Source organism: Urocitellus parryii, chromosome 5 (assembly GCF_045843805.1).
Source record: "Urocitellus parryii isolate mUroPar1 chromosome 5, mUroPar1.hap1, whole genome shotgun sequence".
NCBI lineage: Eukaryota > Metazoa > Chordata > Mammalia > Rodentia > Sciuridae > Urocitellus > Urocitellus parryii.
The window spans coordinates 161282172-161301227 of record NC_135535.1 but is presented as its reverse complement, the minus strand read 5'-3'; the positions used below and the strand labels follow the sequence as shown (position 1 = coordinate 161301227).

Genomic DNA, 19056 nt, shown 5'->3' with positions numbered 1-19056 from the left:
CCACGTTTCAACCTTTAATGATATTTAACCTTTGCAGATCTAGAAAAATCAGGCAAAAACTGTTATGTCCAAGAATCTCCTAGTGTGGGCTGAGATTGTGGCTCAGTGGTAGAGCACTTGCCTAGCATGTATGAGGCACTGAGTTCAATTCTCAGTACCATATTAAAAAAATAAAGATGTTGTGTCCATCTACAATTAAAAATATTTTTTAAAAATCTCCTCGTACTGTTCTAGTCGGGGCTCAAGAAGAGGAATATGTCTCCAAAAGCTAGTTCTGCTCCGGAGCCCTGGTAGGTCCTTGAGAAACTTCCTATGCTGAATTTTAGAATATAAAAAAATGGATTTGTGGTTCTGCACATTTAATAACTTAGGCTTTTTAAGGGATAGTGATGGTCATTCCTATTAAATAGAAAGACTTCTTCAACCAGTGGGTGATCTGTATCATCTGGCTGCTTTCTGCCTTCTGTTAACCTTTGTCACTGCTACTTCTAGTATATAATCCCCAAAGTTGTCCTTTATCACACAGATCCTTGTTAAGTTAAAATACTACTGTCGATTTCTACATCTTTAGTTTCCAGGTCTTAAGGATTAGTTTAATTGGCTATTCTTCAAAAATAAAGGAAAAACTTGACCTAAAAGTTCTTACTAAAATAACATCCAACTTTAGAGCATTATTTATACAAATGCATTTTATTGTTTTAAACAGAAAAAAGAGGAAGCAGAAAATATTTGCATATAACAAATCCTAGCTTACAAATGTATTTTTTTTTAAGTGGTGACACCTCTACCATTCAGGGATTTGTTTTGTTTTGTTTGCTTCACTGTGTCTTGAGCACTGTTGTTAGAGAAAAGCACATCTGGCATAAAGTGTAAAACCAGTGTCTCAACACCGGAAGAACTTGAAGAACAGAAATTTTTCTTATTTCTTCTAAGTAATCTTCAGTAAAACAAAAGGTGATCTTTGGCATAGATTCATACTTTAAAGGCATTAATATTGCATTTATATCAGGTAAGCAATTATACAAATATGCTGAGGGCCTTAAAATAATCTTTTATCAGTTAAAAGGAAATAGAGGTAGCCTGAGTGTGCAGGACCACCTTAAGACAAGTGCTATACATTTGATGATGGGATCTAACACACATTGGGGGTGAAAGGAAAGCATATTTAGACCAAGGGTCTCACTCCTTTACTTTTTTCATTTTGGGTTTGGAAAGAAATATGGTTTACGTGCTGGAGAATGCTTACGCAGTAGTGATAAGTGTCGGGGGGAGGGGAGGGAAAATTGCCTTTTAACATTGCGTAATAGGAAATTTACTATGGTGATGATTAAATATTATGCTCATTATTTTCAATTATATTTAGGAGAGTATAAAGGGGCTTGGTTTAGTTGGTTGAAGGGAAATAGGAATTCCAGGAGTATTTACCATTGATTTAGTCCCAGAAGCATTCAAATTCTAGTCTGCAAATACCACTCTCCCTTAGATAGAAGTGTCCTTTAACAGGATTGCCTTTTCATTAGACAATCTCAGAGGTCTAGTACTAATTCTTATGAACTGAATTTCAAAAGGATAAAAAAGGATCTTTTGAAATTACATACAAACCAAAGTATAGTGACATATGCCTGTAGTCCCATCTATTCAGGAGGTCAAGACAGTAGTATCCCTTGAACCCAGGAGTTTGAGACCAGGCTTGGCAACATAGTGAGACTCCAATTTCCCAAAAAAGAAAAGAAAGAACACCTACATATATTTAAAAATCTTATTTAGGAAGGGTTTAGGGGAAGACTACAAAAGCCAGAACATGATTTGGTTAAAAATTAAATGCAGCATTTCAGCTTAAAAAAGAACAATAAAGAGCTAAGAATGAATGATAAGTCCTCAGCACAGACCTTTGCAGGCAGTGACAAAGCTTGGAACGCCTGAGCATGACCCCCTTGGGAAGATGGGCAGGGCCACACCCTGGCTACTCTGCCCCTCTAGTGACAGAGAGCACCAGGGCACACAGTGTATTCATGGGATGGTTACCTTGGCAGGCTGAGGACTGCCATGGGACAAGAAGTTTCCCTAGCACAGACATTGCTCAGGGGCATAGTAAAGACAGAATCATGATTCTGTGATTTCCTCTTGACAGTGAAGTTTGCTAGTGTGTGGAAACTTGAATTAAATTGGGGAGAGGCAGGAAATGAATCCAGGCCTATATGTTGGGGCTCCCAAAGGCTACCTTTTCCTGCAGCAGCAAAGCTCACTTCTGAAAAGGACCCAGGTAGCACAACCCAGGGCAGGCGGGGTCAGTAGCAACATGGAAAGCCCAAACAATTTTTTGGAAGCAGAGAGATTTTCTTAACTGGCTGGTGAAAAGGAAACAAGAGGGAAATGTCCCCTAGGGTGTCTGGCTAGTGTTTTCACTCTTAAATTCTGAGCTTATGTGAAGTCCATGGGCTAGAAACCCAGTCCACCTATTGAGACAGAGTATACATGAGTTTAACTGTGTTTGAGAATACAGAATTTATATGGAGACATATTTCAAAGTGTCCATGACAAAGAGTATAAATGTTTTGTAATGTGAAGAGACCCCATTCCTTTCTGATATGTCAGGCTGGGATGTGGCTTTCAACCCCCAGCAACTTCAGATGGCTTCTGGAACTCGGATTATTCTTCTTTTCAGTAGGGGTTTCCGTACCAGCCAGGTTTGGCTGGGTACCTACTGGTACCAGGGAGTCTTTCTGACCCAGCGCAGTGTAAATCCAGCATCTGTTCGAATTTTGATTGAAGCAGCTTCTGCTTCTCTTACAGTCTCCTTCACGGACTGCATGAGGTTCTGGGCATTGTGAACTAGCATCTCTGTGGCCTGTCAAGAAAGAAGAACTCTCCATTACAGTAGTCCCTGATGCAATCCTGTCTCCAAAATAGGGTTAAGCCAAGAATGGACTGCAACCATTCCCTGTACTCACTTTCATCACTGATGGATTAGCTGTATTAACCAAAAAGGACCCCATACTAGACCATCATGATCTTGTACTGTGCCTTCAGATGGCGTATAGTCTGTACCTCTTGATCTTCAAGTGCATTCCTCCCCCTCCAGACTCTTGATATTTATCCCCTCTACCTGGAATAATCTTCCCCTAGGTAAATGTTGGTTTCCCCTCCCATGTCCTTCAGATCTTTTAGCTCAACTGTCACCACAGTGAGGCCTTCCTTTCTCCCATTATTTTACATCACAAACCACCTCCCAACTTGCAATAGTCCTCACCTCCAATTCTTTCATTTTTTTCCATAGAATCCATCATCACTCGTTGAAACATTTTAAGTTTTATCTAGATTATTGTGCTCTGAGATAGGTTGTTTGTCCATACAAAATTTAAGTTCCATAATGGAGGACAGATTTTTGTCATGTTTTTTGTTTGTTTTGTTGAGTTTTTTTGTTTTGCTTTTGTAACAGGGATTGAACCCAGGGGTGCTTAACCACTGAGCCACATCCCCAGCCCTTTTTCATATTTTATTTAGAGACACAGGGTCTCACTGAGTTGCTTAGGGCCTCACTAAGTTGCTGGGGCTGGCTTTGAACTTGCAGTTCTCTTGCCTCAGTCTCCCAAGTCGCTGGGATTACAGGTGTGCGCCATCACACCCAGCCCTGGTGTGTGTGTGTGTGTGTGCGCGCGCGTGCACATGGCACCAAAGATTGAACCCAAGGCCTTGCACGTGCTAAGCAAGCACTGAGCTACATCCTCAGCCCCTTTTATCAGTTTTTGTTCACAGCTGTTCTCCAGTTCTTGGCACATTAGGAGGCATTTCATAAATATTCAATTAATGAATAAACCAACCACCTGATCAATCTATGGAAATCCAAAGTTTATCTTCCAAACACAACGATATAGGAATGGAATGTTGGTACTCTGCTCACATAAAGTCAGAAACCTTAATGATTGTTTAGCTGAGTTATTCGTAACTATTTAAATGGAGGTTGTAGGTTCTCCCGAGAAAAATGTCCATGTGTATTAAATTTATGCACGAAACTTCAGAGGGATCACAGTTCTGGGAGAAATAACTATGGGCTTGAATTTCTGATTAGTAAATCTTTGCACTTATCAACAAAAGGACTTCAGAGCAGAGAGGTCTAGAGATTGCCATCCAAACTTTCATCCTGACAGAGTCAGGATGAAAACTCATGACTTCTCACTTATAGTCGTGTATTTATTCCATTCTACCACACTGTCATTTTCTACCTTTTTTCCTTGGATTTTTTTTTTTGGGGGGGGGGGTGCATGGGTTCAACTGGGAATTGAATTCAGGAGTACTCTACCACTGAGCTACAACCCTGGCCCTTTTTATTTTTTTCCTCTTGTAACAGGGTCTCACTAAGTTGTTGGGCTGGCCTGGAACTCATGATCCTCCTGCCTCAGCCTCTCAAGTAGCTGGGATTACAGGCATATGCCACCACACCTGGACTACTAGACAGTTTAATGGAACAGAGTAGATATTCCCAGGACAAATTTTTGTTGGTTAAATGAATAAGTCCTGAATCTCTCGAAACTTATCCTTATTTCTCCAATTTTTCCCACCTTTAGGCAGAAGAGATCACATGACAGGAAAACAGCCCAATGCCCAAATGCTACCTAGAATACATGAGAGTTAGGGGTGAAGATCCAATTCCCTTGTTTTGGGAGAAGAGAAGGTTAGGTGAGAGCTGTTGGATTAGAATATGGTAGTGGAAGCAGCAATAATGAAACCAAGAAAAGTAGCCTTCTTGTATCTTCTACAGTGCTCCTACCCCCTGTTTTCTGGCCTAGAGACCTAAATTATTTGTGAGTTCTCCAAGAGGAAGGATTGTGTCTTTTTGTTCTGTTTTGCTTTTGGTACTGGGGATTAGACCCAGGGATACTCTACCACTGAGCTACATCCCTAGCCCTTTTTACTATTTATTTTGACAGTCTCACTGAGTTGCTGTGGGCCTTGCTGAGTTGCTGAGGCTGGCCCCAAACTTATAATCCTCCTACCTCAGCCTCCCAAACTGCTGGGATTACAGGCATGCGCCACCATACCTGGCAACATGGTGTCTCTTATTTTCTTAACTCCCACAGCACCTGATATATATTGCCTCATACTCCATGTATGAGCCCTGTCTGGGCAGTCCAACAAAGATGTATTCTTTATCAAAAGAAGAAAAGGGGATTGTGGCTCACAGCAGGATCTTCCAGAGGGGAAATAAGAAGAGGAAGGGGTGCTCAAATGAGGATGGATTGTTTTGTTTTGTTTTAGGTACTGGGGATTAAATCCAGAGGCACTCTATCAGAGCCATACCCCCAGCCCTTTTTATTTTGAGACAGGGTCTTAATAAATTGCTGGGGTTGATCTTAAATCTTGCTATCCTCCTGTCTCAGCCTCCTGAGCTTCTGGGATTACAGGCACCCACCACCAATCCCAGCAAATGAGAGTTTTCTGAAAGATCTGGGCCACAGTTCCACAACGGAGAGAAACAGGACAAACTGTTAAGAACCCTCCCCTCATCGTTCTTTCTCTGTGAGAAGACTAAAGAAAATGCAAAAGAAGCACCACCTTGAGCTGTCACTTAAGTCTCAGAACAGGCCTAACCACCTCATACTCCTGCACACTCTGCATGATTCATTCCCTCAAGGCTGTAAAATCACCCCGAGAACGGAAGGCAGACAGTCTTCTCTCCAGCCAAAAAAGACAGAGTGCGTGGGAGTGGACAGGCAGCAGAAGCCTTAAGAGAGCCAAGCCTTTTGTAGGAGGGAAAAGAACTGAGTAGAAGCCTAACTGGCACAGATTCGTGGTGCTACCTCAACCGTTTAACCTCCCTATGCCTCATTTTCCCATCTGTAAAGTAACACAAATTGCCCAAGTGCTTTACTTTCAATCCCAAATTTCTTTTTTTTTTTAAATATATTTTTTAGTTGTAGATGGACACAATACCTTTATTTGATTTACTTACTTTGTATGTGGTGCTGAGGATCGAACTCGGTGCCTCACTCATGCCAGGCAAGCACTGTACCACTGAGCCACAATCCCAACCCCCCAGTCCCAAATTTCTGATGCAGCTCTATAACAAAAGACTCTCCTCCTGAGAAAGTGAGTCATAAGACTCCATCCCCCATGCTGAATATTTCATTCAGAGCTAAAATGTCTTTAAAACAGAATTAAAGTGAATAGCACAGAAGCTACTAGCAAGAAACCAAAAGCCGCAAATACATACCTGCTCAGATTCCTCGTCACTGATGTTGGTCCGGCCCAGCATGGTGGCCTTTACAGTAGACAGGATTTTGAGCTGGGTGCTTATAGTTGGGATTCGCTCACATACCTAAAGAGAAAGTTTAATTTGGTATGTGTCCATATTTGTCTTGCCCACACGTTCCTTAAGGGGAGGACTTCCACTTCTTTACTTCCAGTAGCTAGCATGCAGAAGGCACTCAAATTACAACAAAACACTTTTTTTTCTTCTTGGGGTTAGTCCAGTCCCTTTATACAGAAGGCAACACATTCACATTCTTTCCTTTGACTAAGAAATAAACTTTCTTGAGTCTGTCTTTCCCAAACTCACATGAATATTTCCCCTTTCTTCCATTTCCCCTACTCACCCAGTTTTCTCTCTGCTGCTTCTCTCCCTCATTATCCTCATATTCCTCCCAACTCTCCCCACCCAACCTGCCAAACACACACCCTCTTTTCCCAGGTACCTGTAAGAGGTTGGTTCTAATCCGCTTATCTGTGCACTGCTTGGCAACTTCCTTAGCCAACCGAGTCACTTCATCTGAGGCCTTGGCAATGTCCTTGGCACACTGAATGAGTGCCCGCTTGGTACCACTGCCCCCTCTTACCAGCCGAGACATCTCAGCCATCAGCAGAGCCATGCGCTTGGCTGCTGCAATGATATCATTGCCCTAGAGAGAAGCAAACATACAGTGTGAGCTCTGCCCACACTCTGCCAAGTTAAGGGAGGAGCAGAAAAACAGGAGAGGAGAGAGCCTGCTGCTCTAGCAGCCCTCTGGAAGGATGAGAAGAAGATTAAAAGGACGGTTCATGAATGATATGGATAGCACTGGAGAAACAGAGAAGGATGAGGCAGGGCACTTGATCAGAGACAGACAAAGAATCTCCTGACTGAAAAAGGAAGACCTGGATATAAGTCAGAAAGGGCAACATGTGCACTGCAGGCATAGCACTGAACAAGCACTTAAGCATCTCCAGGTTAATAGGGTCAATAAAATGGGGCCATGGCCAAGGAGTTGGTGAAACAGGCATTTTCATTCTGTAATAGGAGAAAAAGCAGTAGAACTGGCCAGAGAGGAAAAATACAGAGGAGCCTTTCCAGATGCTGAAATCATCCTCTTCATTCTTACCCTGGCTGCAAATAGCAGCCAAAATTCTCACTACTTCACTAGAATGTAAAACCTAAAGTAACTGTTCACAGCTGGTGAAAGGGGAGCATAATTTTCTGATCCAATCTGCTCTTGCCTTTCCTCAAGTGTCTCATTTGTCCTGTCAGTCTGAAATATAACATCATTTTAATCTTTCACATGTAAAAACATCAAGAATCAATTCTTCAGCCCCTTCAGTTAAAGTGAAGCCTCCAATTAATGGAATCTTCAGCTAAGAGGATGCTGGAGAAGGAATCAGAACCCCATTCTATTTAACAGCAGTTTATTTTAGATTTGGCATTTGGTTCACTAAAACCTTCATGGGTCATAATAAAGATATATACAAGTAATTTATTTTATGCCCATAAAACAACCTAAAATCACAGCAACTACATTATTTTCAAAAGGCCAGGCCCCACTCATTTCTCCCCTCTTGCTTTTCAATTTATAAACAATGCAGTGAGGCATATGCAAATCATGCCACTACAGGGTGCTCTGTGAGAGACTTCCACAGACACCATGAAATGGCTAATTGTTTATGCTGGTAGGTGTGTGATGTCTCAGGCAGTAAACTGAGGTTGAAGAGAACATGTACAGGAAGAAGCCAGGAGGTGAGGGTATATTAGATGAGGCCCTCTGAACCACCTCTTTCAGCACAGACCTAGAATCATTCCAAATTTCAAGACTTTGGTTAGGAAATAGTGTAGCGCCAGGGTTAGTTGTTATCCATCACTCTTCAAACCTTTCTTCTTGCAACATGCCACCTTCAAAGGAAATAACGTGACCAGTACCAACCCCTTTTTTCCCCAAACTAGCTTTGGTTCAGTCCCAAAACCTCAGCTTAGAGAATGCTGGAGAAGGAAACAGAAACCCCATTCTAATTAATAGCAGTTTATTTTAGATTTGGCATTTGGTTAACTAAATCCCCTCTGTTGCTATCTATCCCTCCTCCCACTGAGAAACCTGAACAAGCAGTCAGTGACGTCCCTTCCCTGTGGGCTCCCATCAAGGCCAACATCTGCCACACAGGGAAGTGCAAGGGAGCAAGTAGTCCTCCCCACAGACCCTGCAATATAAAGCTGCTTCTCATCCTGATCAATATGCCTGAACCATCCATCAGTGAGCAGTCGGAGGCAGGAGGTAGGGGCCAAAGCTCAATGGTCAGGCCAGGGGACCTCTTAATGGTAGAGAATGGTTCCTGACCTAGAAGTCATTGAGAGGTACATCCACAGCTTCTCAAGAGATTTAAAGTTGAGCAAGGGCCACAAAGTTGGTAAGAAAAAGAATCCTTTCAAAAAGTGACCCCATTTCTCTTCATCTCCCAAACATAAGTGCAATCCAATTAATCTGGCATTAGCAGACCTACCAAACTTGTGAAGCCAGTCCTAACAACAAGGTGCAGACAAACAGATACCCACCCTGCTCAGACTCACAGGACCCGCACAGATCATGAGTGATGCAATGTGTCAAGGCTGCACATGGCCGGATGCATTTGGAGCAGTCCCCAACTGGGAGTGCTATCAGTACCTTACTAGACCACTTGGTAGCTTCCCGATGCAAGGACTGAGCCGCGGCCAGAATGGGCTGGTTGACAGGCTGATTGGATGGCATTAACAGTAGCTCAGGTTCGTAATCGTCTTCCATGTCAGAGGGGACAGAGAACCCAACAGCATCAACCGCATCTGCCTCAGCTACAACTCCTATACCCACCTCAGCAGCTGGGATACCCGGCTTTGTCGATGGCGGGAAGGATGAGAAACAGGGATAGTGTTAGTACGAGCAGTAGGACTTGGGAAACTGAGTTTCAGCTAGTTTAGTAACCAAAGCTTGCCTAGGATGGGAAAGAAAATGGCATACTCCAGGAGCTAGAGGAACCAGGGTCCACAGAAGGGGGAACTCCAGCAGCACTCAGCCCAAGTCACCCTGTGGTGAAGGAAGAAAAGGGTCTTGATCTACTAGCAAAGGGTTTCCAGAGATATTTATATTAAGAAAGCAAGTTACATTTTTTATACACTTAACTACTAAAATTAAACTTGACACATGTAATTCTCATGTCAGAACAATTTTGAGGAGCAAAACCCAATTGTAGTTTATTACCTTTAAAAGGAATTAGAAGGGAAAAGTAAACACAGCCACACAAATTGCTTTGAACAGAAGAAAATGAACACTTTTCTGGATTGTATGGTCACAACATTGTTCTGGGACACAAGAAGTGACAGGTCAGCTCTGCAGCTAAAAGATCCAAAATTTAAAAAAATATGTCAAAGGTAAGAAACACCAAACCAGGAAAGAGGTAGGAAATCAATGATGGGTGAAGAGGATTCATTAAGTACCCCTCAATGGTCCGGCTATAGGAACCTCAAGAAAATACCCTATCTGGATTGCAGGGAAAACCACGTGCGCACAGGCACTCACTCACTCACTCTCTCTCTCTCTCTCCCACCCCCCAAAGTCTTTAGAGAGAAAGCTTCCACAATATCTTATTACATCTGTTTCTAATACCAACCTCAAAAGCTTCTCCTTGAATACAACCTAAATCTCTCTCCTATTGCAAAATAGATTCTTTCATCTCAAACTTGACTTATCTAATTCACAGATTGGACAACACATGGACTTGACCAATGAATGAGGCTCAGCTCAGAAGACCCTCACAGGAGCTCAAAATGGGTGCCTATGAAAAGAACAGGGACCATGAGAGGAAGAACATGAATTTAGTAAAAGAGGCGGGTACTGTAAGAGATCAAGGGAAGAAACGGGGGGATCAGATGCTGAAAAACAGGTTGAGGGGAAAAGAAAACAAAATGAATTGCTTCAATGAAGTCAAACCATTCACATGAAGGACAGTGACCACAGGTCCTATACATCAAACATCTGTAACCAAAAGGAAGTAGGAGTTTGTATGGAATTGTATTTGAGATTGCTATCAATCTTTATACATAAAGTACCAATCAACTTATATATAAAATCTGTCTCACCAAAAGGTGAAAATTAAGTTGGAGGATTCAGGGCCAAAAAGGGGTTCAGGTACCATCTAAATCCTTTCACCTAAACTCTGTCTCAACAAGACTCAACCCCATTCTGTAGTGAGCAGAAAGGCTAACTCACTGCAGCTAGGGATGAGTGACAAAGTATAAAAAGACAAACACACACACACAAATACATATTCCTCCCCAACACCTACACCGTTCAAGTTGTTCCTGACTTCACATAACTCAAAGTCGGCAAACCCCTAATGCTTAGACCTCAGGAGACACTCAGACCTCAAGTTTTCTGGTCACAAATGGCAGAGTGGGGAAAATATGTAGGCCAGTACTGTCTGCCCCTTTTATGTTTTATCTTCATAATTTATTAATATTTTGTTTCACTGTACAATGTATCTAAATTTAATGAAATTTCCATTTCCTTTGAGTAAAATCAACCCTCACTGTCACATTCCTCACTCTCTTTATACACAAGGGAATCTACCACACGGTCAACAGGGTATGTGTGCCCCAGTTGGAAAGCTATCATTATAAATAATTGCACAGATCAAGTCCAACACTTACAAAGTCTTCATTCCTTCTTAGAACCTGAGTGCACAGATAAGCATTTTGAAAAACACAGTTAAAAACCAAAGTTAAGGGCTAGGTGTAGCTCAATGCTAAAGTGCTTGCCTAGCATGCACAAAGCCCTGAGTTCAATCCCCAGCACCACAAAAACAAAACAAAACAAAAACCAAGATTAATTTCCCAGCCTGAAAAAAAAAATAATAATAATCCAAGGTCAGCTACAGGTGTAGGCAGTCCCGGGGACTACATTCAATGTAAAAGTTAAAAGACAAAAGGATATGAAAAGAATAAAGGTAAATAGATGGTGAAAATAAAGATCTAGGATTAAAACAGTTTAGAACTAAGAAACAGTTTAGAACTAAGAACTATATTTCATTGCTTTTATCTAGAAAAGCTACCACTCATTATCATATAGGAGGAAACAGGTAAGTTATTCATGGGGCATAACTGCTGCGGCATCCAAGTTTTCATCCCCCACATTAACATTTACACTGAGCTGGAATGAGCCTGGAGATGTCTAGAGTTGAGAGGTAGAATGATTCTGAGAAAAGACAAAGCACACGGCTTCTAACACCAATCTATGCAAACATTTCATCTAGTTGTAGCACAGCCCACAAAAGACAGTTTGGCATTTGGAGATCCAACAATTAACAATGGAACATCTAAAAACATTTTAAAAGAAAGATAAGCAAATTCTAAAAGACCCTAAATATCCAGGGTCAGTGCAGCTGACATTCTAATGGACAAAGAAGAAAGGAACCTTCTTCTCAAACCACAGGCATCCCAAATTTCATTTGAGCTGCAAGAAGGAGAAACTATCAAACACCAGAAATATCTCACTAAATCACAGGTAATGGCAGGAACATGCTATTGGCAACACAGTAACCGAAGCAGAGGGACAGAGTGACTCCATCTGGACTCTTCTTCCTGGGCTTTGTGCATAGTTCTTCATCTTTTCTCAAAAGACATCCTTTCTTGACAAGAAAAGCTTCATTACTTACCTTGCTGGACCATTTGCGAGCTTCATCATGGAGCTGCCTGGCAGCCATCATCATTGGCTGATTAATCACCTCCCCGGCTTTCTGCTCAGGAAATTCTTCATCCTTTTCCTCTGGTGGTGGGGGCCTGGGTGGAGGGACCTCACCCTCAGGCAGAGGTGGTTTGGGAGGAGCAAGCTCATCTGTTAGCTAAGAAAGAGAATAAACAGGTTTGTAAGTAAAACCCTAGGAACTACTCCCCCTTAAGATTTTTTCCTTTCCTCTAAAAAGCATCTCTAGAAAAGCCACCCACATTGACTTCAAATAAGACCACCCACACTGAGCCACAGGGACCACCTGCTGCAATCTCAACAGAAGCATTTTTTTTTCCCTCTACAAATAGCTAACAGTTACTGTGTTGGTCATATCCCAGAGGGGCATACACAACACTACGGGATCAAGGATTCTCAAAGATGATCCCCACACAAGATCGAAGTTCTGGGTTCTAGGTCAAGTTCTATGAAGGGGCAGCTGAAAGGCAAATAACTTCTCACTTAGGCCTTAGGTTCTTCATCTCTCAAATTACCTTTAAGATCCTGATTCCTTTTTTATAACCTTTTTAGTGAACCTACTTGTTGTTCTGTTTTTTAAATTAGAAGAACTTTTATTAATTTATTTTGTGGTGCTGGAGATTGAACCCTGGGCCTTGTGCATGCTAGGAAAGCATTCTACTACTGAGCCACAGCCCCAGTCCAAGATCCTGATTCTGAATGTCATGACTACCTAATGTCATGAATATCTCCCTCTGTCTGCCCCAACTACTCACCAAGAGCTCAGGTGTGGGGGTGGAAAAAAAAATCAAAGAACTGTTGGAGATTAGGGAAGCAATATTTACTTCTCAGTTATGAGCACAATGATCCAATTCTGTCTTTGACCAATTTAACATATTCTACTGATATTAAATATGGGAAAATAAGTCAAAGAAATAAATAAATTACTGTTTTGATAAATTATTCCCTATATCAAGGTATTCCCAATAATGTTAGTTGTAGTAAGTATCTAAATATAATCACTATTTTTATTTCTTGGATTTGTATTTGCAAGATATTGCCCATTGAACTTGCTGCTAAATCATGGATTCAAGGTACTTTGATACTCCTCGCCAGTATCAAATGATTTTAAACTAAGGTTTGATAAAACTTTTTTAGAAAAGCATATATTACTTTTTTCTAACAAGAAAAAATAACAGTCAAGTAAAGGAAAGAACCTATATAAGATTCTAAACACCATTAGCAATTGGGAACACATGAAATTTCCTCCTCACAAGCTATGCAAGGATTTTACCATAGCTCACTACCTCATCATTCATTACATCCACACTTACCAAAGCCAGCTTCTCTGTTCCAGGCACACCCCATCACAGGAGGCCAATAGCACAGATACCTACCATATATAAGCACTGGATTTTGACTCTAATAAATTTGGGAATAAAAATCAAGATCAGCCTCTGACTTAAGTTCAAGTAAAAGCTAAACCAAGCCACTTGATTCTTAAAATCTAAAATACAGTTTACTTCTCTCTCGTTATATTCTCAACACCCTGCTGCTCAACACTCCCCATCTCTCTGAATTTACTTACTCGGAGCTGTTCAAGGTCAGGTGGAGGAGGTGGGAAGTCAGGTTCCTGAGGTTGGAAGGCTTCTCTGACCTTGGCCACAGCTCCCAGGATCCGATATCCAGAGTCCAGGAAGCTCTTTTGCAGGCCTAAACACAAGATACTCTCATTTTCAGCTGGGTAGGTCAGTGCCCCAAAGCACTGTCTGTCCAGCAGAAGAACTGGTTTCTATCAACAAAAGCTGAATGTGAAGCTGCCAGTAAGCATCATAGGCAGTGGCTAAAGGGGAAGGGAGGTAGGGTAAGTCAGATGCCCTGAGGCCTGAAAAGAGTAGGAAGTCTCACAAACCAGCTGTTCCTAGTGTTTAGCGTGCCTGCTCACTGGACAACAAATAAGTAATCAAGAGATTCTTAGGCATGAACACTCTGGCCTCAGGTGGTACCCATCACCTCTCTGATGATTGCACAGTCAAGAGTTATCTGCTCAATGCAGAATGTGGGACATGTCAGTTTCAGATTGGGCATACATTCCCCAGAGTACTTCCCACCTTTCTCCCTACTCCTTTGCTCTATTTGGCATTCAGCATGTTAGCCATTTATGCTGAGCTGGAATTCAGGAATCTTCAAAATATGAGAAACTCCAATTAGTGAACCAACTATGTCCTTTATGATGGTGGGTTAAGAACATCAGAAAGATTCTGCCTGAGTCAGGGGTGGATAAACCAGCGCTTCCTTTCCACTCTCTCACTGGATTCTACTCACAAATGAGAATAGAAATATTGGGTGTTCAAAACAGGAAGGAATTCAGATGATTCCAACCAAAGGAGTGGCTCCAATTACACTCTCCTTCAGTGATACTAAAAATATGATCAAAATTCAGCTGAAAAAAAACCATATTCTTTAGGGCCTAAGAGACGAGAGGTTAACTTTAGCCCTCCATATTTGACAGAAAAATAAAATGCTTTATAGAGAAAAATATACAAGAAGTTACAACAGTATCATATAAGCTTATAAACATAAGCTTATATATTATATATATGGCAAACTGATTAGTCATCTTTTGAGAAATTTTCAAAATAATGATTAAACAGGGTTAAGAACTGTTTAGCCAGACAACATTAAGAAAGCATAGTGAAGCTGAACCAGTATATCTACACACCTGCCAATACTGCAAAGGTGTGGACAGAAAATGATTAGCCTAGTATTCTCAGACTAAGTGTGTGTAGACTTTGTATGTGGCGGTTGTGAGGTGCACCTTATCTCACCACCATGCTTTGTTGCTTACCAGGGTCAGAAATGTTTCCAGCCACAGCCTTTGCATCCATCACCATAGGGGAGATTGTTTTGCTCAATTCATCAGAGGCAGCTTTCACAGCCTCACGGAACTTGGGATCCTCAGAGTTCTCCACCTCCCTCTTCGCCACCAGCAGGATTCGGTTGGCCCGACGAGCAATGCTTGTTGCCCCAGCAACCAGCATCTGAGGCTGAATGTTGGCCATAGCTACCTTACACTTGTCCAGATCTTTTTTAATTGCTTCTTCAGAAGCATCCAACAGAGATTTGGTATCAATGGCTTCGTCCACCAGCCCTGTCAAGAGACCAAAAATGGAATTTAATTTCTGTTTTAGAAGAATAAGAGACTCCAAAATATTCATTTCTATTTGTTTCTCATGATAAACTACAATACTCTCTCTTTCAGCTAAAAGTTATCCCTACACAACCGTAAGCTTCCAGGTAAACACCACTGAAGAAAAAAGTGAAGACACAAATCAGGTAGGCTATATGGATTTGCAATATTTATACCAACCGTGGTCGCTGGTCTTGTATCCACCACAGACAACCAGAAATGCAAAGACATCAGGAGGAAACCAAGATCATGTCTGAAACCTTCACCACATCACCACATTATCTGTTAATAACATTTTCTCTCTTCCCGTCTCACTCCCAAGCCATCTGTTGGTTGTTGGCAGCATGCAGTGCCCAAGATGAGCCACGCAGAGGATTCCAATAACCCTAAAAGCCTGTTTCTTGTTTCTGTTACCTCTCTTCAGACACTGCGGGAGCTCCACTTTCATCTCTGGCTGCTATAGACCCCTGTCAGCGGGTTCTGCAGGGACAACGAAGAGCCTACACTCTTCATTTCGTCCCTTCTCTCCTATCTCTCCCTCCACAGAGAATGAAGAAGATTCAGAAGTGCTACTTGCTACTTCAGTCGTACAGACACAGGTTTGTTGGTGGTTGGTTTCTTCTGTTCTTTTTTTAAACTACGTAGTTGATAAGTTGGAGGAAACTCTGAGACAAGTTCTATTAAATAGTAGCTATTGTGGTTCCTTGAAATGTGAACCCACTGAAAATGACAGGGACACCCACTGTATCCACGAACACCGCCTCCTAGCCTCTGAAACTGAACTCTGCCTCAGACTGGGCAAAGACACTATTCAAAGTGAAGATAGGAGCTGTAACAATAAACATCACACTGGGAGGGTGGCACTGAAATAAAAGAGACTCAAACAGTCTCTCTTCAGACAAAGTTGCAAGGCTTGAATGAGAAGCCGCCACTGCTCAGCAGCCTTAATCAGGGCCAAGAACACTGTTGAGCACATGACTGTCCCTTTATCCAATTATAGCTGAGTAACAGACCCAGTCCCGCTTGGGGCTCTCAGAACTCATTCCTCATGGATCAGACAAGAACTTTACAAAAACTCTACCTGTCATTTTTTCAACATTATCAATCCACTGGTTCTTCATGGTTTCAAAATGTTCATAAGCGGCTTGATTTCCAGGGTTCCTCAGTAAGATGCGAGCAGCTGAGATGACCTGACAATGACAAAACAACTTTTCAACACCAGCAGAGTACCCTCATACTCAAATTACAAATCTGCAATGAAGCCTTCTCATCTTCACCAAGAGATGGCACCATAAAGCCAAAAACTGACAGGTCTCTTTAGGGTGAACACACTAGGTTTGGCTCCCCAGAGTAGACTCTTTGCAGAGAGGGGGAAAAAATGTCAAAGGCCGTGTGTGTGTGTGTGTGTGTGTGTGTGTGTGTGTAATGAAAAATGTCAATGGCCGTGTGTGTGTGTAATGAAAAATGTCAATGGCCGTGTGTGTGTGTGTGTGTGTGTGTGTGTGTGTGTGTGTGTGTGTAATGAAAACCAGGACCTTATGCATGCCAGGTAAGCACTCTACTACAGGCCACAGCCATAGCTCCTATAGTCTGATTTTAAGGAGATAAGAAAATTACAAAGTGCTTTCACATCCATTTCTTACTTAATCCTGACAACAACAACCTGTGCAATATCTCACTTTGTAGATGCAAAAACCAACACTCAGAAAATTTAAGTGGGTTGGGGCTGAGGCTGTGGCTCAGAGGTAGAGTGCTCATCTAGCATGTGCGAGGGCCTGGGTTCAATCCTCAGCACCACATAAAAATAAATAAAATAAAGATATTGTGTCTGGTTACTACTAAAAAATAAGTATTAAGAAAAAAAATTGTTTAGAAAAGAAAAGAAAATTTAAGTGGGTTGCTCAAGAGGTCCTGACTAGTCAGTGACAGTTTTGGGGATAGAAGGAAATAACATAAGTATCTGGTAAAAAAAAGAAATCTGGTAAAAAGTATCTGGTAAAAAAAAGAGCAATCCATTAGATTTGTTAGTTTCATTTTTCTAAGGTGAGAAAACCAAGCTTCAAGGTCTTAGAGGATTCAAGTTCGGTTCTCATTTTTTCCAAAGTTAGTAACTTTTACACAATACCTTTATTTTATTTATTTATTTTTATGTGGTGCTGAGGATTGAACCCAGTGCCTCACACATGCAAGGCAAATGCTGTACCACTGAGCCACAACCCCAGTCTCTAAAGTTAATAATGTAAAGCCTAGTTTTCTTTTTCTCTTTTTTAGAAATCTGTTCTATACTCAAAGTTTGTTTTATGTTCCATTTTTATGGAGTTTTTCAAGAAAGTTAGACATATATGTATTTTATGATTTTTTTAATTGGATGAATGTAATCTTTCAGGAAGGTCTAATTTGTGGTGGGCATGTAGTTCAGTGGTAGAATACTTGCCTAGCACATGCAAAGCTCTGGGTTTGATCTCCAGCACCACAAATATGGAGAGAAGGAGACAGAATGTATGAATTTAATTTGCTAACATGTGACATAGGCAAAAGCTGAATAATTAATAAGATATGCTCTCTTCCCACAAGTTCCTATGAAATTCAGTATTATAGATTTATAAAGCCTAATATGGTTCCCTGTGTATTTCAAGCCCTTAATAAATATCTGCTGAATAAATGAATGAAAAAAATAAATTTTCTATAATCTGAATAGAAGTTGCACAAACATCAAGCTAAATCACATTGAACTGATTTTTAAAGAAAATCTATTACCTGTTACGACTTTAATTCCTGTGCAATTTTTTTTCTTTTTTTCTCAATTTTCTTTGCTCCCAAATGTACTAGCTATACTTTGATTATATAATTCATTGTATACCTTGGTTAAACAATTAAGTAAAAAAAAGAAAACACACTATGGAAACAACTGGGCTTTTTTTCTTTTCATTTTTAATTCCCTCAAAGAGATGTCAGGGAAAAGATATAAACTCTAAAATATAAGCAAACTAACCTCTCAAGATCATCTAAGAATTTTCCTAAGTATATATGTGTGTTCATTAGAAGAGCTGCTTTACTAGTTTTTTCTACTTCTATTTTGGGAGAGTGGGCAGGGAAGCACTGGGGCTTAAGCCAAGAGGATTTACCACTGAGCTTTTTACTTCCCCAGCCCTTTTTACTTTTTATTTTGAGACAAGGTCTCACTAAGTTGCCTAGGGTCTCACTAAGTTGCTAAGGCTGGCCTCAAATTTGCAATTCTCCTGCCTCAGCCTCCCCAGTTGCTGGAATTACAGGTATGTTTCACCACACCCAGCTTTATTTTTACTTTCAAAACTAATATATGGCCATTATTTAAAAATTCAAACAATACATAAATGGATAAAGTTAAAAGTCCCATAAAATACTAATTCTAGAAATCACTAAGTTTCACATTATGAATATTTTTTAATGTGATCATACAGTTGGTATTCACAATTGTATAGAAAGTGTTCTGTAATTAACTTTCTTTACTGAACACTGTATAATGAGTATTGAAATAAAGAGCAAGCAAAACTCAACCTGGGGTGTGAGTTCTCGAGCAGTCTTCACCGATGCCTGAATGCCTTCCACTGTTGATTTATTAGCGGTACCAACAGCAGCCGCCTTCTCTGCTGTAGCTCCAAGCCTTCCTGAATGGTTTTCAAAATTTGCTGCCCTCTCATCAAATACCTTGAGGAAAATACAAAGACATTAAGAATATTTATTTCATGAAAAGCTGTGCTCCAAGATCTGCTGTCATATATAACTAATTAAAATAAAAAGAAGATTTATTTCAATAAAATGGCTCAGGCCACCTAAGAAAAACTCCTTCTTTAAAGCAAATGTAGCACCTTCTCTAATGAAGATGTTAAGAGATGACATCAAACTACTGCTGAAACTATAGTCAAATGCAAAATCTTG

At 40.9% G+C, this 19056-nt stretch overlaps 1 protein-coding gene across 4 annotated transcripts in view; it reads right to left on the bottom strand.

Annotated features, from left to right (window-relative positions):
* Nucleotides 1-671: 671 nt before the first annotated feature.
* The window catches only part of Vcl (vinculin), a 111366-nt gene continuing 92981 nt past the window's right edge, over nt 672-19056 (bottom strand). For 2 of the 4 annotated variants that reach the window (XM_026390281.2, XM_077798443.1), the window contains exons 14-22: nt 18676-18825; nt 16220-16328; nt 14797-15099; nt 13537-13661; nt 11923-12108; nt 8901-9104; nt 6693-6896; nt 6212-6316; nt 672-2848 (exon numbers count right to left, since the gene is read on the bottom strand). In XM_026390281.2, coding sequence (XP_026246066.1) covers nt 2702-2848; nt 6212-6316; nt 6693-6896; nt 8901-9104; nt 11923-12108; nt 13537-13661; nt 14797-15099; nt 16220-16328; nt 18676-18825 — 1533 coding nt within the window. In that variant the 3' untranslated portion in view covers nt 672-2701. The remainder of the gene's footprint in view (nt 2849-6211; nt 6317-6692; nt 6897-8900; nt 9105-11922; nt 12109-13536; nt 13662-14796; nt 15100-16219; nt 16329-18675; nt 18826-19056) is intronic. The other 2 variants (XM_026390283.2, XM_077798444.1) reach the window with 1 other exon arrangement.